The following is a 21,523-nucleotide window of genomic DNA, read 5'->3' as shown; positions in this document are numbered from 1 at the left end:
TGCGTAATACTTGGTATGAGTCCGAGCCTTTTCTAACTGCTCCTTGGCTTCTTTTTGTACATTGGTCAGTGTTTCGATCCATGAATCAACTGTAGGGACAGGTGTAGGGTGTGGGAGGATGGAAGGTAGCACTGAAGGGTTGAACCCTTGACTACAGAAGAAAGGGCTGGTCTTGAGAGCCAAATGGTCCGAATTATTGTAAGAGAATTCGGCCAGAGGTATTAGAAGTGACCAATCGTCCTGGACCTTGGTAGTGAAACAACAGAGATATCGTTCCAGGGTTTGGTTCACACGTTCGGTAGCCCCATTAGTCTGTGGATGATACCCTGAAGAGAGGGTACGTTGTATTCCCAGTATTCGGCAGAGGTGTTTCCAAAAGTGAGATATGTATTGAGACCCTCTGTCTGATATAATCTTGGAAGTGAGTCCATGGAGTCTAAACATGTGTTCCAGAAAGATTCCAGCTAGTTCCGAGGAAGAGGGTAGTTTATGTAAGGGTGTAAAATGAGCCATATGAGTGAATAGATCTATGGTGACCATGATAGTTGTATACCCCCTGGAAGGTGGTAGTTCCACAATGAAGTCTGTAGCAATAATTTCCCAGGGCCTTGTTGGTAGTGAGGGCTGAAGTAGGAGGCCCGCCGGTCTCTTGTTGGCATGCTTGTTTTGACTGCAGACTGCACAGGCTTGAATGAACAGCCTTATGTCAGACTTCATTCTCGGCCATCAGAATTGTCTCTGTAGAAGATGGAGGGTGTTTGTAATACCACGATGTCCAGAGTGACGGGTATCGTGGCAGAGATTTAATACCCTTTGCTGTAGTTTCTGTGTGGGGATGACTAAGCTCTTATCCTTGAAAAGGTATCCATCCTTAGTTCCGAGATTCCATCGGTTCTTTCCTGAATATTCTTCCCATAGTTCAGAGGACTGTGTTTGTATTCAAACCTCGTCTAGGAGGCTCTTTGCTTGAGCCACGAATATCGTGTGTGGGAACATTTTAGGGAACGAGCGGTCTTCAAGGGTTTTGTAGTCAGGACGTCGAGATAAGGCGTCAGCAATCAAATTCTGTGTTCCAGGGACGTGATGAATTTGGAACTGATATTGGGCAAAGAAGAAGGCCCAACGGGCTTGTCGGCTATTCCTACATTCCAAGGCCTGTAATACTTGAAGGTTACGGTGGTCTGTGCGTACCTGGACTGGATGTTTTGCTCCTAGAAGTAAATGACGCCACTCTGTGAAGGCTTGGCGGATGGCTAGCAGTTCTTTTTCTAAAACAGAGTAATGGGTTTCACTGGGAGTTAACGTCCGTGAAAAATAAGCAATAGGATGTTCTAGGCCATCATCAAATTCTTGTTTTAGAACCGCTCCAATGGCGAAGTTAGAGGCGTCTGTCTCTACTAGGAAGGTTCGGTTGATGTCAGGTTGAGCCAGGATGGGAGCTTGTGTAAACTCAATTTTTAGCCGTTGGAATGCCTCCTCTTGGGCTGTTGTCTAATGGAAGGGAGCCTTTTTTCAACAAGGCTATGATCGGTTGAACTATCTCAGAAAAGGAGGGTATGAATTTCCGGTAGAAGTTGGCTAACCCCAGGAAGGATTGAATCTGTTTCACAGTAGTCGGAGTCGGCCAAGACAGTATGGCCTTTACCTTGGTTTGATCCATTCCAATACTGTCTGGACTAAGGACAAATCCTAGATAATGAACAGTAGAAACATGAAAAAGACACTTCTCGGGTTTTGCTAGGAGTTTGTTTTCGCGTAGCCGTTGTAACACTGCCTTAACATGCTCTTCATGCTTCAGATGGTCCTTAGAGAATATCAAGATGTCGTCCAGATACACGATGACAAAGAGGAATAGCATGTCTGAAAATACCCGATCCATGAAGCGTTGGAAGACCGCTGGGGCATTTGCAAGTCCGAAGGGCATGACCAAGTACTCAAAATGACCAACAGGTGTTCTAAAGGCTGTCTTCCATTCGTCTCCTTATCTAATACAGATCAGATGGTAGGCACCTCTGAGATCCAACTTAGTGAAGATTACGGCTCCTCTTACAGCTTCCAAGATATCTGAGATCAAGGGCAATGGATAGCGATCCTTGAGTGTACACTGATCTAAACCTTGATAATCAAGACAAGGTCTGAGCTCATTGGTGTCCTTTTTAGGAACAAAAAACAGTGAGGCTCCGGCTGGGGATTCGGATGGTCGTATGGTGCCATTTTCAAGGTTTGTATCTAGGTACTCACGGAGGGCCTTCTTTTCAGGTTCGGATAGGATGAACATCCTTTCAAAGGGGATCACAGCTGAAGGTTCGGTATCAATAGCACAGTCTTCTGGTCTATGAGGAGGTAAGGCTTGAACAATAGCAGAAGAGAACACAGAATATTCCTGATAGATTTCGGGAAAATGGATGATATTTGAGAGCGTGAGCGGCCCCTGATGATTTGCTGAAACTCCTTCCGATGGTGTCAGAACGGGATCCGGGAGTAAGCAATGAGACATGCAATATTCGGAACCCAGAAATAAGGATCCTGCTGTCCAATTGATGTAAGTGTTGTGTCTCTGTAGCCAGGGCATTCCCAAAACCCTTGGGTAATGGGCGGACTTAATGATGTCAAACTTTATCTTCTCTCAATGGTGGTTTATTGCGAGCTCAATTTCCTTGGTTTGAAGGGTTATGGGTCCTGAAGAGAGGGGTCTTCCATCAATTGCTTCTACAGGCTACATGATATCCCGGGATTCGTATGGAATATGGTGTTTAAAGACCCAGTCTTGATCTATAAATATTCCCATAGCTCCACAGTCCACCAGTGCCAGAATGGGGTAGGTTTCCTTCTTGGATGGGGATAGAAAAGCCTGTAAAATCACCAGATAGTTTTGTCCAGGAGAGTTCAAGGATGGAATAGATGTGGAGCAAACATCACTCTCCCGAAACTGTGCTCCATCTAGGATCGGGAGCTGGCGTTTCACGAACGCCGAGGAGGAGCTATAGGACACTCTCTCACTAAATGTTTGTCCGAGGCGCAATACATGCATAAGCCTGTATGGATCCTTCGCATTCTCTCTTGTGGGGGGATGGGTCCACAAAAGTTGCATGGGTTTGGGTTCGTTACTAGGGACAGGAACCAGCTCCGACTTCGAGGATGTCTCCATAGGGTTCTTCTGGAAGGGCAACCTGGTCTTCTTTTTCTCTGCTTTTCTTTCCTGGATGCGGAAGTCAATCTGTAGAGCGAGATCCATAAGGGCTTGGAATTAACTTGGGCGAGCAACTCGGGCTAGTTCATCCGTGATGTCTTCATTTGGGCCTCTACGAAAAAGAGTGAAGCAGGCTTCTGAGGACCAATCTGCTTCTTTAGCCATTTGCTTAAATCATGTTACATATGTGAGCATGTCCTGAGAGCCCTGTTGGAAATCGAGTAGACGCTCCTGAGCGGTGTAAACCTGTTCTGGGCGGTCAAACATGGTCTTAAGGGCTTGAATGAACCCATCATAATCATCCAGGAGGGCATCTCTGGCATTAACTAAAGGTGTGCCCCAGGTTAATACATTCCCGGAAAGGTGTGAGATGATAAAGCCCACATTAGCCCTGGGAGTAGAAAAATAATAAGGCTTAAAGGTAAAGTGGACCAGACAGGAATCAAGGAATCCACAAAGATCTTTTGCAGACCCATCGTATTTGTCAACAAAGCCGCCCAATAGTACACTTTCCTTCGCGGCGGAGTCTCGGGATAAGACTAATTGCTTTAACGCGGCATTTTCTGCCTTTAGGTTTTGTAATTCGGTCGTTAGTTCTTGCATGCCGTGCATAAGATCTTGAATGGCCGCCTCCATATCTGTATTGTCTTCAGTTAGGGGCGTCTCAATCTGTCACAGGTTTCCCCTTTTCCCAGCTGTTTTCGCTGCTTGCCGGTATCTTTGGGAGGAGCCTTCTTCTTTACGGTTCGGGTTTTATATAACCCCGCTCGGCCGTCGTCGGCTTCCAGCGTTCGTTCAGCTTCAGTGTTCGGGATCGAGGAAACGTCCAGGAAGTCCAGAGAACAAGAAGTGTACTCGGAGGCGGGTACACGGAGTCGGGAAGGATGACAGGAAAGGTGGGTTGAGAATATAGGCGAGGACCGGGAACCAGGAATAAACTGAGTACCGCGAAAGCGAACCTACGGAGCACACGTCCTGCCACAGCAATCAGTAGCGTTGACACGCGCAGGCCCGCATGGGCGTGGCTACTTTATAGGACGTGCTGCATCGGACGTAAAGGCTGGGAGACAGCATTTGGTGCTTAACGGCCATGTTGGAAGTAGCACGGAGTGTAAGCTCCGATGTGTCAAGGACCAGGAGGTCCAGAAGGGGTGTGTCCAACAGCTCATGACACCTGCATCCTGCTCCAGAAACCTGCAACCAGTGCCCATCAAAAGTGTCCCAAGAACATCCTGTGGGCAGTATCTCCTCTACCAAGGCCTCTCCTTTGCTATGGTGGTTGTCCTATGGTGGTTGTCATGAGTTGGAGATTGAGACCCTGTAGATCGACTTGTGGCCCAGGAACAATGCTGCTGCTGTCAACTGTGAAGAGGGGGCCTTCCTGGTGCCTGTTTCTTGCTGACGCCACGAGTCAGGCCTGCTGCCTCTGACAGGGATTTCTTTGCCGCCCTTCTACATCTGAGTCGTGGGAATCCAAACTCGCTATGGCTGTTGTGCCAAAGAAGCTGGCTGATCTAGCTGCAGGTCTTTCAGACCATCTGAGAACTGGAGATTGTAAATGCTGTGTAGCTGGATCCAATCCTGACAACATCTTCAGCTACTCCACCTGTCACCCCTTAACCTCTCTCTTCAGAATCAATGCCTGAAGTACGTGTCCCCAGTGATTCTGGATAACCTAGGCGCAGATGCCTAGAAAATCAGATTAAGAGGTCTTTTTCTAGCTTGAAAGGTTGGTTTCTAGCCAAGGGTCCCCTGGTAATCCATAAAGTGGTGGGGAAGCCCTACCTTTACTTACTGTTTTTCTACAAGAGGTGCCTTTAAAAGCCATACTCTTTTGGCCTTGGCAACACTTGTGCAGGGGGATTTGGATCCCCTAACCCCCAACTAGGTACTCATCTTAACATTGACTCTTTTTAACCATTGGACAGTTTACTTAACTGCAAAAAGGACTGAATAGGTTGGGTGTCTGTGAACTATATATTTTAAATGCATTTGTCTTGTTACTTTAATATTAACCCTCTGCATTGTCCAGAAGGCCTTCTGGTGCCTGGGGCCTCAATACCTTCAACTCTCTCTTCCTAAATATCTTCCTTCTCGAACTCTTTGCTCATCCGCCTCCAACTCCCTCAGGGTCAGTCGCTTCTCCAAGCAATGAGTTGGGGGTCGATTTCTTTTCTCGGCTGGGGCCTCCCTCTGGAACAGCCTCCCTGAAAATTGAGGAGAACTATCTCCGGTTCGGAAAGCACCTCAAAACCTTTCTCTTTGCTTCTGCTTTCTCTCCTCCTCTCCCCTGCTGAAATTCCTGGCTGAAACTGAAACAGCACTGGTTACCTGGCCACCCTCTGACCTTGGGCCCGGGTCCCCTCCCCAGTCAGTCGCATACCTGCACTGACTCCTGGCAACCCCCGCACTTGGGGACTGTTTTCTGTGTCCTTACAGTCCCACTTCCAGGACTTGACACCTGATGTCTGCACTTACCCTTGCACTTGCCACCAGCTGGCCGCACTTTTTACTTACTATTTATTTATTCTATTATCCCATGTACTGCACTGTCCCCTCCCCCTTCCCCCTGCACTTTTCCCCTTCCCCCTTCCCGTGCAGTTGCGTGATCTGAATGACACCTGGCCTAGTATGATCGCTGTCTCTGTCTTCCCTCTGTTCCCATCCCTTGCCTCGTCGTGCCTTGAAACACTTGTGTATAGGCGTGTTATAAATGCCATATCATATCAATATTACAATTGCACATTGCGTTGTTGAATTGTTTTTGATTGTGTTGGAGGGTAAAGTGTTGTGTAGTTCCATTTTGGTATTGCTGACAGTGTATATATGTGTAGATTGGAGTGTTTTGCAGTGCGTAGTATACGTTTGTTTTTATGCATGTATTTTTAACACCAAATCGTTTTTGGTTTTTGTGCTCCTTTGTGCTGCTTCCGTTTCTATAGTTGTCAACTGTACTTGCACACCGCCCCATAGCTTCTGAATTATGCCTTACTGCTCTGCACATGTTACCTGTGAGAGTTTGGCTAGACTAAGTGTCAACATCCGTGCTCACCGACTTTGTGGGCCTCTCAGAACCCCCCCATTGTGCTGGTTCTGAAAATACCTGCTAACATTACTCTTCTTCCGAATCCTCCTCTGAGATGCCACTAAGTTTTCCAAAGAAGGCTGGCCTGTCAGTGCTCCTGTGCCAGTCTTCCTCCACTGGGTCCTCGCTAATGACTATAAAGCCATAGGAGCTGGAAGGGCCATCACTTCAGTGGCACCGATGACGCCAGTCCTTTGGGTGGTAAGTGATGCTTTCTAAGGGCTGAGCTGTCCTTGGCGGAAATGGCTGGCATTTCCAGCGGTTGAGCACTGCGACCCTACATACTTCATACTCATCTGGAGTGGAGGATGAAGCACAAATAAGCGACTCGTGCGATTCTCAGCTGTGGGTTCTTGAGTAAGAGGACTCGCTCCATGAATGGTCGTGGCTCCTCTTTTCCTTCTTTTCTTTCTCAACATCCTCAAACAAAAAGAAGCGTTTCTTGAGATGTGTCTGTGTAAAGAGTTGATTTAGAGCGAGGGTTCCAAGTCACCAAACTGTTTCTACCACTCTCTGACAAAACAAGCTCGTCTTTCAACTCCTTGAAGGCATTGGAGTGCATGAAAAGGCATGACCGGCAGTCGTCCTTGTCATAGTCCTTTCCCAGGCACACTTAAGAGTATGCCCAAATCTGTCACTGGCCTTAAAGCCATACTTAGGAAAACTCCATAAACGTAGCTTTAGTAAAAAAAAAAAAACATGTTGTGCGTGTTGATGCGGAAAAAAGGTATGACTCTGGGTATTTATGTAGATGAAATCACTTCTGGGACAAAGGGGCACCAAGGAGCTGAGAGGAAGCAGGCCCGAAACCATAAGTGCTGCCTTTTGTCAAGCTGAAAAACGTTAAAGTTGAGACTGTGTCCCAAAGACATTTTAAAGAAGATGAATCTATGGAAGGAATGTGTCTGCAAGTAAGGCCACAATCCAAGGAAGGTTCTATTGGCTGGATCCCTGCTCTGCTTTAGGACCTCTACTTCAAAGGTGTCTGGGGCAATCCCATGCAAATGAGGAAAACAAGTAGCAATTAAAAAAATACCTGCTTGGTACTCCATGCTGAGTGTTGACGAGGCATTTAGACGGACAATGTTAAATTGGAGTTCCTGTGTGGGGTGACAGGTCCTGCTGGCTCCAATGCAGACCTGTGGGTAATCCTCCCCATCCACTACCAGAAGCTCAAACAGCGCCAAGGGCACAGGCAACGCAATGGGGAAATGCTGAAATACAAAAGCAGGCCTGTCACAACAGCAGACCACAAGCGAGAAACCGCAGTGTGAACTTTTTCTCAGCAATGCTATGGGACCCCCCTCAATGCGAGCTCCTACCCAGCAAACTGATTATTCTTCCATTAAGAACCATTTCTATTTTGTGCTGTAGGACCCCCATCTCATACATGGGATCGCCTCCTCAGCAGTGCCTAGTCAGTGCTGTACGAATCCAGGAGTCTAAGCTTTCTCACCGCAAATCTCTTTGAATGTTATATATTCACAGACATGTGTGTCTTCTCCAGGCAATACACTGCTAAAGCTGTACACTTATCATACTAGCAGCATGAACCTCGTCCAAGCAAAGCTTGTGCCACATCCTTCTCTGTGTTCGAAATCGCCTCCTTTTCTTTCCAACCACTTTTGCTTGGTTCCTACCATATATTACCTTGAGCAACATAAATTTCTGCAGAGGCTCGTACCACTGCAGGAGAGCAGTGCTTCCAGGAAGGGCTGCACAGAGGAACGTGCTTCCAGAATAAGGATTCCTCACTGGAAAGAACAAGTGAGAAGAGGATGTTAATTTCCTTCAACACTGGTTTTGAAGCTTGATACCTTTTTTAAAAAAAATATATTTTTATTAACATTTTTCAAATAAACATCTTTATCCTCCCCCCTGTCACCCAACTCCCACTTCCCCACTTCTCCCACCTCCCCTCTCCCACCCCCAGGCAGAGTCAGCATAACATTTTTCACTTGTTCAATTTGGCAACAAGTATTCTAGCTTACATAATGTTCAATATCCTTATATTATGTGGACACCATTGCTGTACAAAGTCACCATTGAGATAGTCCAAACCCACCGCCCATTCTTGTTGTCATTTCTCCTGTTCTCCATGAAGGTTATATGTCAACCACTCCAAGGCGATGAACCCCCCCACAGTTTAATTAACTAGTTTCTAACCCCTGGCGACTTTTTCTGTTTGCAAGCACTTGCGATGACCAACCATGCAGCTATTACCATTAACATGAAAGCCTTGTTTTGAATTTTGTTTGGTTAAACTATTCTCCGGATCAAACAGACCACACATCCATTCCTTAAGTGTCCCTACTACTACCGTGGAAACCACATTTTTAAATCTGATTCGTAACTTCCTCAGATTTGGGCATCCCATCATATATGCCGCCTTTCCATCCACAACCTCGCCAACATCCATCTGTGGAAGTCGGGAACATTTTGTGTAGTTTTTCAGGGGTGAAGTGCCATTGGGACATGATCCTATACAACGCTTCCCTTATCTGGAGAGACCTTGTTAATTTGGGGATGATTTTCCATAGATGTTCCCAATAATTTCTCGGTAGGTCTGTCCCCAGAGTCTTTTCCCATTTGTGCATATACCCCCAAGCCTGTCCCTTTTTTTCTTCTATCAGTATCAAATATAACTTTGATACCAATTGTCTATTCCCTGAATATGTGGTAATATATGTTTCAAGTGTAGTGAGCTCTCTCCCCGCAGCTTCTTGCCCACCAGATCAGGCTCCCAATGACTCAGTTGGTAGTAGTCCAACCTATCTTCTTCCGAAAGACCCAGTAGTTATTTGCATTCCTCAAAGGAATAAATGTCCCCTCATATCATGCATCTTTGTGCAGCCTACTTTCCGCCACTGTTGAAACGTACCCTGTATCGTCCCTGGATGAAATTGTGGGTTCCCAAATAATGGAGTAAATGGTGATGGGCGTGTGGACAAAGCTACTTTATCTTTTAGGCAATCCCATATATCAAAAATCGCGGCAAGAACCTGGCTAGTCTGCGTATTAAAAGGCCTGTTGTGTCTGTATAGCCTCAATACGCCTTCCAATGTGCACCCAGCCACTGCCCTATCCATTTTACCCATGATTTCTTAGTATCCCCCCGTAAACCATTCCCGGAGTCCCCGTAGCTGTGCAGCCTCATAATATTGTTCAAGATTCGGCAAGCCCACTCCCCCACTTTCTCTGGATGCCATCAAAGTTTGAAATGCCACTCTGAGGGCTTTATTTCGACAAAGAAATCTCCTAACCTCTTTATTCAATACCTTAAAATAAGACAAAGGAACTTTAACTGGAAGAGCTTGGAATTTATAGAGTCACCTCGCGAGAGAAACCATTTTAATAGTAGCTATCCTTCCTAGCCATGAAATTTGTAGCTGAGTCCATTATCCAAAATCCTCCTTCACCTGCTGCAGTAATTATGAGTAATTACTATCGAACAGCTGGGAAACTTTCTTTGTTATGTTAATCCCCAAATATCTGATAGAACTATGCGCCACTTTAAACACCAAATTTGAGGACAGAGTCTCCTCCTGTTGAGTGGATAAACCTAATTCCAAAAGCTCTGATTTCCCCATATTGACCTTAAGACCTGCCACCCGTTCAACGTCAGCCAATTCTTCCAAAATTGCTGGCATCCATCGTTCAGGTTCCAGTAATGTCAGCAGCATGTCATCTACGAAGGCCATGATCGTATGCTCCTCTCCCCCAAATGTGATACCCTGTATGGTCTCTCTCGCTCTGATTCTATGTAAGAATGATTCCAGATATATAGCATATAGGAGTGGCGAAAGCAGGCACCCCTGTCGAGTGCCCCTAGCTACTTTTAAGCTACGAGAAACTTGTTTGTTAATTGCCAACCGTATCGTGGGAGCTCGATAGTCACACCACACCATCTGAATAAACTTGGTCCCCATTCCCATCTGTTCCATGGCAAAAAATAAAAAAGGCCCTTATACGCGTTCAAACATCTTTTCGGCATCTAAAGACACTAAAACTGCAGCAATCGGTTTTATATACATTTTTTCAATTAAATGGGTAATCTTCTTGATGTTATCCAAAGTCCCTGATTGATCCATATGCATCAAATCAGGCAGAAGCTGCGCTAATCTTGTTGCCAAGATGCTAGTAAACAGCTTTGCTTCAATGTTTAGTAGGGCAATGGGTCTATATGACCCGCATTTCGTCGGGTCTTTCCCGGGTTTTCCAAAGACCACTACCTTCGCCTTCGACATAGTAGCTGTCACTGCCCCGTTGACCGATATTGTATGAAATAATTCCCTTAATATTGGGCCAACTGCCTTGTATATTTCTTATAAAAAGTTGCAGCAAACCCATCTGATCCGGGTGCTTTGTTTATTGGTAACACTCTTTTTATTGCCTCCATCACCTCCTCCTCACTAATTTCCCTATCTAGATTCTCCCGCTCCTCTGATGTTATTTTGGGCATATTTATCTCACCCATGTAGCGTTGTATCTCTTGATAATCAGGGTGACTTGACGCATATAATAATTCATAGTATTGAGCGAAAGTTTTGGTTATGTCCCGGTGACTATTGACCTGTCGGGCTGTGATATTCGCTGTATCAGCTTCGCAGCCTCTATTCCCTTCAATTGTTGGGCCAGCAATTTATCCGCTTTGTTAGCACGGACGTAGTATCTTTGTTTAGTTAACAGCAAAGATCTCTCTGCTCTCCGAGTCCGCAATATTCAGCTGACTATTTAACTCCTTCAATTGATTGGATAATGGCCTTGTTCTATGATTAGCAATAGCTATTTGGGTATCCTGCACTTGGGTCTCAAGATCCACTTCCATCTTTGCCCTGTTTCTCCAGCCGAACTTTAAGTGCTATAAGGTCTCCTCAAATCACTGCTTTAAAAGCATCCCATATTCCCTCAGGCGAGACCGACTGATTGCTGTTAGTAGAGAAATATTCTTCTATTTTAAGTCTTATTTCCTCAGCCGTTCCTTCATCCTGTAATAATTCCCTAGGGAATGTCCAAGCCTACAACCCAACACACAGGGCCTCATTACAAATCAGGCGTTACGGAAATAACGGTGGCGGTAAACCCGCCGCCACCGTTGTTTCTGGACCGCCTGATCCCGACTCCTGCAGGCGGGAGGTGATGTTCCCACCAGGTCTGACCTGGCGGGTTTAACACCGCCCGCCTGCAGGCGGACGAGGAAACACCGGCAGCATTACGAGATGCTGCCGGTCTTTCCATGATCCCCATTCCCATTGAGTCCCATAGGACTCAATGGGAATGGGGATTAACACCATTCCGCCTCCGTGATTCCCAGGAAACCGGGGTTGTAATGCCCCAGTAATTCCGGGAATCACGGAGGCGGAATGGTAATATGAGTCCGGCGGTAACCAGGCGGTTTTACCGCCTCGGTTACCGCTGGACTCGTAATGAGGCCCACAGTCCCATATCTTTAAACTGAACCATTTGGGGGCATGATCCGACAGAGCTATAGATCCCACCTCTATTTCTTTCACTTCCCCCATTAATTTAGCCGATACCCACGAGTAATCTATTCTGGAGAAGGATTGATATATGTGTGAGAAACACATATACCCCTTTTCGTCCCCCCTCTTCATCCGCCATACATCCTGCAATGTTATGTTTTCAAAACTTCTTTTTAACACCTATGAGGGTTGTACTAATCCTTTCTCCCCACCTCCACTCCTGTCTACCTTAGGTTCTCAGGCCATATTAAAATCTAACGTAAGTATTATTTCCCCACTTGCAGAACCTTCTAGCTTGCTAACGACCTCCCGCTAAAAAGTCCCCTGACCTGTATTAGGTGCATAAACCGTTGCAAAGGTGATTAATTGGTGTTCCATTGGCAGCAGCAAACACAGATATCTTCCCTCAATGTCCGCTTTGTATAACACCACTGATGCCCTTAATGAATCTCTAAGTCCTTTCATTACCCCTAAGGTCTTCCCAGCTGCGTTGGTGTCATGTCTGCACACACATCACCGTCACACCAAACTCCCAGCATTGCCCATTCTCATTCACGTACCCAACGGCGGCAGCAGCGGCTCGCCAGAAAATGGGATTTCACAGCTGGCAAACCAGGTTCGTTGCGGCCTTTCCTGCATTGGCACTTGCCGTGGCGTCTTTCCCATAGCCACCGGCATTACACGAGAGCACGGAGTTCCCCGCGTCACGTGGTCAGGAAGCAGTCTCTGATTACATCGCGGGTCACGTGACGCTCCACACACAGTCCCGCGTTCCGTGTCATGTGACCATGCTCTTGCATTCCAATAGAGCAGGAGAACATGGGAGAAACGCTTCACAGCCGAGTTCTTCGGACCTCTGTTTGGCGTTTTGTGTTTTTGGAATTCCTGATATTTACGACCTCGGAACGTTTCACGGACTACCTTTGTCATTTCCCTTGGATTCATCCGCAACCATTCTGTCTTCTGGAATTCGACCTCTTGCATCGTTATTTGAATGAGACTGGACTCCCTCGGCTTTGTCATTCTTCTGGCTCTCGACCTTGCTTTGTATACTGGACTGCCTAAGGATCAGCCACACTACTCTGTACAGCGATTCAGGTGCCTCCCAGAGTGTTATTAGAACTTTAACAGCCTGCTGCTGCCGCCGCCCCCTTAGAAGCTTTGCTTCGCTTTCCACTCAATTCACCCTCCATCTAAATTAGGTAAACCCTTGGTTATAACCTAAGTTGTCTTGTGCATTCCATTTAGTCACTGTGTGTAACCTAACCATTCCTTGCCTTACAGTGGTCCAGGGGTTTTTCCAGCGTTCCCGATTCCAGGCTGACGACACTCTACACCTGTGGCCTCAAAGATTGCATGAGTAGTGGTTTTCACTTCTGCTCGTGCGGTACTTGGGGACGGAGGTTCCATATATCTGCACGACCATCAAGACATAACAGCTGGATTGATATATTCTAGAGAACAAATGAAATGTCTTTACTAATTTATCCACCTTCCTTTTTTTTTTTTTTTTATTTAAATTTCTTTATTAACTTTTACAACAAAATATACACAGAAAATCAATGGTCGATCAATGCCACATGAGTACTTCAAAGGAACATAAAACAAATTCCCCCCTCCCTCCCCACCCATTTCTCCCGAGACCACAGTTAGAACTCCAATCTTTGTTTTAGACCATCGACGGACCTGGACTGTCAGAGCATTCCGAAGCGCTCTCTCGCGCTGCTGGGTGGAGCAGCGGCACAGTTAATGCCACCCACCGGAGTAGTTCTTCACTAGATTCTAATCTCTGTACTTGGATTGCGGTTTCCCAAGCAGCAGTCTCGGCCGTTATCCATCTTTTGAGATCGGCCCACCAACTGGCTTCACTCGGGCCTCTTGCGCTTTTCCAGCTCATAGCTATACGTCTTTTCGCCGTTATGTATATTAAGTCCCTGAGCTTGTTGAGGGGTTTGTTTTTGCTGTTTCTCGTATAGCTACCCAATATGCAGGCTGCTGGGTCAAGAATGTCTATTACTATTTCAGCATGTGCTACCTTTTCCTTCACTTGGGCCCAGAACTTTTGAATAGAGGGACAACCCCAGAACATGTGGGTCATTCCGGCCTTTGGCGTGTTGCATTTGGGGCATGTCTGAACTGTGGCTCCCCTGAACCTGGATATGGCTTCTGGTGTGAGGTAGGCTCTATTAGTAATGTAGAGTTGTATGAGCTGTAGGCGGGCATTCCTAGATATTTTTTTGTGGTAGTGGGTTATCTTTTCCCATGTTTTATCTTCAAACTCTCTACCCAGTTCGGTCTCCCATCTGTTCTTGCATTTGAGTTCGTTTGTGGTTGTGCCCTGCAGCAGCGCCTCATATAGTCTGGAGGTTTCGTGGCCTCCCTCAGCAGTGTCAAGCATGGACTCTACGGTCTCGTTTTCTATGAACTGGTTTGCGGCTTCCGGCCATCTCTTCTTTATGGCTTGGAGTACTGCCCTGTGGAGCAGAAACTGGCCTGTGGGTAGGCCTGTAGATTCACTGAGGTCGATAAACAACATTAGTTCCTGTTCACTGGTGAGGTCTCCTAGCACCGCCACCCCCCAAGGTTCCCATAGGGTGCGTATTTCCTTGTGTCCCCACGGGTGTTTGGCCATGATTGCGGCGATGGGAATCTGCGGGGAGAACGGGTCCGCCGCCCCCACTTTTACGCAGGCACGCCTCCAGAGCTGGGTCCCCAGTTTAACTAGATAAGGGTAATGCCCTAGTGTCTCCCTTCCAACCCACAATGTGTCCCTAAGTAGCGAGGTAGGCAGGGCTGGCTGGAGAAGTCGGGTGTCAATGGTGGTTTCGTCGGCCATCCATTGTGTCACATGTCTAAGCTGGCTGGCCAAGTAATACAGCTCGAAATTAGGGACCTTCAGCCCCCCCCTCTCATAGGGTCTTTGGAGATTTTCAAGCGCTACTCTGTGCCTACTCCCCTGCCAGAGGAATCTTCTACAAAGTTTGTTCAGGTCTCTGAAAAAGGAGGGGGAAATGTTGAAGGGAACGTTGGTGAAGAAATGCAGTAGACGTGGGAGTGCAACCATCTTGAGTAGGCCCGCTCTCCCCGCCACCGATAGCGGGAGTTTCCCCCAAAAGACCATGGACTTTTCAATGGAGTCTTTGGCTCTGACTGTATTAAGGATATGTTCCGTGCTGGGGTTGCGGTGTATGGTGACACCAAGGTATCTGAAGGAAGTCGGCTGCCATTTAAGGTCTAGTGGGGGTAGGGATCCCAGTTCGTCCCTGTGTAAAGCAGCCAAGGGGTAGAGACATGATTTTTCCTTGTTGATCCTAATGCCCGTGAGTTTATGAAAACATTCTAGGGTCTCTAGTATGTAGGGCAGGAGGTGCTCTGGATTGTGAAGGTATAGCAGCATGTCGTCTGCGTACATGGACACAAGATGAGTCACCCCATCCAGTTCAATGCCACCGTCACCATATTCTTGTCGGAGATACGCCGCTACCTGCTCAGCCGCAATAATATAGAGCATAGGGGACAGTGGACATCCTTGTCGGGTGCCTCTGTGGAGGGGCCATTTATCAGAATACGTCCTGTTGGTGCGCACTCTGGCGGTGGGGCAGGCGTAGACCAATTGGGTCCATTTCAGGAAGGCGGGCCCGATCCCCATTTTGCCCATAGTAGCATACAACCACTCCCATCTCACCGAATCGAAGGCTTTGGTGGCGTCCAATGACGCCACCGCGTATTTTCGGGGGTTATGCTCAGTGGCGTATATGATGTGGTGCAACCTACGCAGGTTTTCGGTAATAGAGCGCCCCGGTACGTAGCCAGTCTGGTCTTTGTGGATCAGCTGGGGGATCGCTCTGCGCAGCCTATTCGCAAGAAGTGCTGTTAAAATTTTGCAGTCCACATTTAGCATAGAAAGTGGTCTATAAGACCCGCAGTCTGTTCCATCCTTCCCAGGTTTTAGCAAAGGGATTATTATGGCCTCCCTCATGGAGTCAGGGAGGGTGCCACGCTCATATGCCTCATTGAACACCCGTGCTAGCATTGGGGCGAGGGCGTCGTCATATGTCTTATAAAATTCCCCTGGCATGCCATCTGCGCCTGGCGCCTTTCCGGTTGGTAAGGATCTGATTATGGCTAACACCTCATCTGGGGTAATTGGCTCCTCTAGGGCCTCGGCCGTCTGGGCATCTAGTGAAGGTAGCACTATGCTGCTCAGGGCATCCTCTATTTCAGTGTCGGTGGGGGGCGGGGATTTGGAGTAGAGTTCTCGGTAGAACTCGGAGAAGACCAAGTTAATCTCTTCTTGGGTATGTGCAGTGGTGCCATCTGGTCTGAGTATGGAGCAAATGGGTGACCTGGGGACTTCTCTTTTGTAGAGCCAAGCTAATAGTTTACCAGGTTTGTCCCCCAGTGCGTGCGTTCTTTCGGAATATTTAGCGAAGCTCAGTTTTCCCAGCGACTCCCAGTGAGCCAGGCAGGCCTGTCTCAATTCAGTAATTTTCTGTATATGTTCCGGGGTCGAGTCTGCCCCACCCTCCAGCACCCTCAGTTCTCTTTCAGCGCCCACTAGGGAGGTTGTGATGGACTTCAGGGTACCCCCAATTGTGGCAATCATCTCACCTCTCATAACCACTTTATAAGCCTCCCAAGCTGTTCCGATGTAGTCCACGCTATCTAAGTTGCTATGCCAGTACTCCTCTGTGCTGTCTCTTATATGTTCTCTAAAGGCTGTGTCCAATAAGGCCTCCGCTCTAAGTCTCCACGTGGGAACTGGGGGTCTAGGGGGGTATACCTCCCAGGTGGCTTGCATGGGAGAGTGGTCTGACAGCACCCTGGGCAGGTAACGTGCATCCCCAAACCTATCAAGCTGCCCCTGGCTTATTAAGATATAGTCCAATCTGGTATGGACCTTGTGAGGTGGGGAGAAGAAGGAATATTCTCTTTCCTCCGGGTTCCGCTCCCTCCACAGGTCACATAGTGCCAGTTGGGTTATTAGTTTAGAGAGTACTTTGGCTGGGGGGGAAGGGCGGGAGTGCTTAGAGTCAGACCTGTCCTTCAGGGGGTCCAACGTGCAATTGTGATCGCCCCCCCAAATCACTGTGCAGTCTACATAGGGGCCAATCCTAGAATAAAGGGAGTGGAAGAATGCTGTGGCGTCATGGTTAGGTACATACGTGCTAATCAGACATATCTCCCTCCCTTCCACGGTCCCCTGTACTAGTGCCATCCTACCTTCGTTGTCTGTCTTGGTGTTCCCTACTTTAAAAGGAATGGATGGATCTATCCATATCAGGACCCCTCTAGCGTATGAAGAGTAGGGGGATCCAATTAGGGTTCCACGCCATATTTTGGCCATAGCCTCTTGTCTGTCCTTTGTTAAATGTGTTTCCTGTAGCATGGCGATTCCCACCTTGCATCTGCGCAGGTAGGTGTATATCCGGCGTTGCTTAACAAAGCTATTCAAGCCCCTGACGTTCCACGTTAAAACGTTAATGCTTCCAGCCATGGATGTCATGGTATCTGTAGATAGTCCTTTGCTCGGGCCCAGGCCTTACAAATGATATTACTGTTAAGAAGTGTTCCTGTGGTCTCGGTGTGGTCAAACTAAAGGTCCCAACATGGGTTTCACCCCCTCGTGTCCCCTGCCTCATTGTATTCAAGACTTTTGTAACAACGGGTCCCCAAACATGACCCCTTAACTGCGAGATCCCAGAACATAGAACCAATAAACTTTTAACCAATAAAAACTGTCTAGTGGGGTTACCCCCCCTCTGACTATCCCGTTTCCGCTCCGTTTGACCTAGGTCTACAGGTGCCCTACGGGTGGGTTAGTCACCCAAAAGAGTTACTGGGGAAAAAAGAAAGGTTGGCTCAACAGGTTAATGTGTCGCCGTTGGTCTTCAGTATGGCTCCGGTTGATTCCGTGTTGCCGCGTTTAGAGTGTCGTGCAGTGTGTCGTCGTCGACAGGTTTAGGGCCAGTGTGGCCGTGGTCAGGGCTCCGACCGGCGTGGTCGACGCTGTCCGATCTCAATGTCCGGAATTTGTTCCCTGTCCATCCACTCACATACTTCCGCAGGTGTATCGAAAAAATGGGCTTTATTGTTGACTAGGACCTTCAGTCTGGCGGGATATAGGAGCATGTACCGCAGGCCTGCGTTTTTCAATCTAACTTTGGTGTGAATGAATTGGGCTCTGCTCCTTTGAACCTGGAGGGTGTAGTCCGGGTAGATGGCGATTTTCACTGAGTTCCTGATTATGCTGCCGCCCGACCTGGAAAAAGCAAGGATCGTTTCTCTGTCCCTGTAATTAAGTACCTTAGCAATTATCGGCCTGGGTGGGTTTCCAGGTGGTGGCCTCTTGGCGAGGGATCTGTGGGCCCTTTCAATGGTGAATCCTTGGGACAAGTTACCAGCTCCAATTTCCTGGATCAAGAGGTTCTCCACATAGTTGGTGGGGTCGTTCCCTTCGATTCCCTCCGGTATGCCGATGAGTCTGATGTTGTTTCGGCGTGCGCGCCCCTCCGCCTCATCTGCCCTGTCTTCTAAATTCTTAACTTTCTGAGTTAGAATGTCCACCTCTTTGAGGAGCAGCGTCTTTGCCTCCGTGTTTTCCTTAACTTGAGTCTCTAGCGCTTCGGTTCTGCCCGCTATGGATCGTACATCCTGCCTTAGCAAGTTTAAGTCTATAGCAACTGCGTCGATTTTACTCTCCATCGTTTTTTGTAACGTCATGATGGCTTCCAGCAGCTGGGAGTTAGCGGGTTCGAGGGGCCCGTTGCTCGCCACTGCTCCATGGTCAGGAGCGGCATCCGCCCCCGCAGCCCCCGTGGTAGCGTAGGTCTCCATTGTTGTTTGCCTCTGTTTGTTCCTGGGCCCTTTGGTGGCCATAGCCTCGCATAAGCCTTCGCGCCTGCTGCCCATGAGGTGTTGACCGAAGTGGAGAATCTCCGGGGTTATCAAGGGGTCTTCTGGGGTGGTCGCTCGAGTAGGGTGTTTAAGTATGTCAGTCACTTGCCCCGACTCCCAGCCAGGGGCTGCGCCCGTATTCGGCCTGTGTAGGGCGAAGGGCCTCCCCGTCCTATCTAGAACTTCCGCACCACGAAGTCCGGGCCCCCTCGCCCCTTTCGCCCCCTCCTTACTTCTTGGTGGGGTATTTCACCGATGTCCAACAGCTGCGGGTAGGTTGCGACTTGCCGCAGGCGAGGATCCACCCGGCCCGGCGAGGCAGGCCGCTTCTTCTCTTCCGTCGGGACCGCCACACGCGCTGCCTCCTCTGGCCTCTCCAGTTCTCCGCCGCTCGGGTCGCACAACTCAGGACCGGTCCAGAGCCACGCACCTCCTGCGATCCCCGCCGCAGCTCGCCTGCTCCTTATCAAGCGTGCTCCGATCTCAGCGGAGCTCGTTGGGTTCAAGCCTCCTGGTGTTCAGGCCGATCAGTGCCGATCACCGCCGCCATTTTGCGCGCCGGATCGCCTCGCCGGGCCCGCGGTGTTCCTCTTCGGCGGAGTCCTCCAGACGTCCGAAACCTCGGCAGACTGCGCTTCCAGCCGACCCCTGCCTCTGGCGTGAAAATCAGGAGTGGTTGCTGCGGCAAAATGTTGGTTTAGCTGCCAAATGTTGGGCACATCGCTGGAGCCGACTGAAGACGCGTCCTTCTTACATGGCGGTTAGCCACGCCCCCTATCCACCTTCCTAATGTGTGTCTCCTGCAACATAATTATATCCACTCTTTCCTTTTTAAGTATGGCTTCCACCTTTTTCCGCTTCACCTGGGAGTTTAACCCACTTACATTATATGATATAACCTTGAATGTATACTATATAGAAATATTCACTATTAAAATCAAGTAATTCCTGTATAGGCATAGTTGCTCCTTGTGCTTTTCCTCTGCCCCCCTTAACTCCCCCTCCTTCTCCAACCTATCCCCACCGAACCCATCCCAGGCCCAGGCCTATGACCCTATGATACCCCTGGGAGACAACCCCCAAGCAAAGGCCCACTGAAAAACCTGGGGTTGCCCCGACCAGGAAGTATCCTACCACCTCCATTAGATGCCAAGACATTCTCAACCAGCCTTCCCCCCCAAACTTCCCTTGAGCTGGTGCTTATTGTTCACCCCCACCCCTTCCTTAGTTCAAGGTGCGTTTCTTTTTTTAAGAAGCTCCTTCATCACTCTTTTACGCCCCTCCACCTTGCCCTTTCCCTCGAGCACCTTTTAATTTTTCTCCTCGTCTACCCTTCTTACCCGTTACCACTAAACCAGTCCCATCGTCATTTTCCTTGTTGAGTGAAGACCCACACTCGTCTCTCTCTGTGCCCCTCTTCTTCCTCGACATTGAGCAATGCCAGTCCTTCAGCACACGTTGTTATACGATGTTGTAGCCCCTCCAGAGTAAATAGCAGCCCAAATGGAAACGTCCATTTATACAAGATCTGTTTTGCCACCATAGAACGTGTTAGTTGGCTCATGTCTCTTTGCTTCTGAAGTGTCACCAACGCCAAGTCATGATACAATTGAATTTGCACCATGTTAATTGTAACATCCCCTTCTGCTCATGCTGCCCGTACAATACTCTCTTTCAGAGCATACAAGGTTACTGCAACCAAGACGTCTCTGGGACTAGCGCCTGGTTCTCTCCCCCTCGGATCTACTCTATGGACCCGATCAATCCCTATGTCATCCGGCGGGACATCCATCAGCAAATACCCAAAGCATTGTTGAACCGTGCTTTATAAATCAATGTCTGAGATTGTCTCACTTTAACCTTTAATGAGAATATTAGACCTCCTTGGACGGTTCTCCAAATCTTCAGCTTGTATTTCTAAGTTGTGTGTGACTCTCGCCAGTTGTTCTAAAAGTTCACTGCTCTGCCGGACCTCCAATGATGTCTCCGTCAGGACTTGTTCAGTAAGTCGACTCTTACACCCAGCTCTTTCTTTTCCCCCTTAACTTCCATCAAAGAGGATCTCAATTCTTCACATAACGACGTGAATTGTTGCTGAAAGTTATCTGCAAGTCTCCCTTCCATCTCTCTTAAGCATTCTTTGAGGTCCTCTTTGTTGAAAGCAATTTCACAAGCTTCCAGGGTATCCGCTATGTCTTTCTTATTGTGTCCTGTGCCTGTATATCCACTTTGTTTCCAACACCTCTCAAGCTGACCTTCTTGTTCAGCAGAGGTTGCCTCCTTTTAGCCTGGGTACCCCTGTCTTTAGATTTTAGCATTAGGATTTGTTAAATTGTCCACTCACGCTCACTGTATTTGTGGTGTCCGACTCTGCTGTTTCCCACTGATTCTATTGGATTCACTATTGTATCTCAACTTTGCGTAAGCTTTCCACTTTTGTATCCACATATATTTCCATTATTTATTTATTGATAATATGTACACAGCCGGTAAGGCTTTACATATACACACATATTCAATCATTACATCATTACACATCCTTAACAATAGCCTAATATTCACATTTTTAAAAGGTAACTATTTAAAAAACAGTATACCAAGTGACAATGCTTTTTAAATCAATAAAACTACTACATACAATTTCATCATATGGAAGATCAGATTTATATCATCACCCTTTAACAATCTTTCCCAAATTTCATTTAAATTGCAGGTGTTATTGGTATTATCGTAGGCTAGTATTTATTTTGACCACATAAAGAGTAAACTCTCACACTCACATATAATATGCTTTGCAGTTTCGATTATGTTCATGCCACATTGCCTGCAACATCTATACTCTTTTTGGATGCCCACTTTTGCACCTAG

The 21,523-nt window shown here is 47.7% G+C and overlaps 1 protein-coding gene across 2 annotated transcripts in view; it reads right to left on the bottom strand.

The window, feature by feature from the left end:
* Positions 1 to 21,523, bottom strand: part of MAP4K2 (mitogen-activated protein kinase kinase kinase kinase 2) — a 1,208,607-nt gene that overhangs the window by 224,084 nt on the left and 963,000 nt on the right. For both annotated transcript variants that reach the window (XM_069645028.1, XM_069645029.1), the window contains 2 exons: positions 7,926 to 8,029; positions 7,312 to 7,489 (listed from right to left, as the gene is read on the bottom strand). In XM_069645028.1, the coding sequence (XP_069501129.1) occupies positions 7,312 to 7,489; positions 7,926 to 8,029 (282 nt within the window). The remainder of the gene's footprint in view (positions 1 to 7,311; positions 7,490 to 7,925; positions 8,030 to 21,523) is intronic.

Source organism: Ambystoma mexicanum, chromosome 2p (assembly GCF_040938575.1).
Source record: "Ambystoma mexicanum isolate Mex_15411 chromosome 2p, UKY_AmexF1_1, whole genome shotgun sequence".
Lineage (NCBI taxonomy): Eukaryota > Metazoa > Chordata > Amphibia > Caudata > Ambystomatidae > Ambystoma > Ambystoma mexicanum.
Note: the sequence above shows the minus strand (reverse complement) of the source record. Positions and strands in the feature narration are given on the sequence as shown.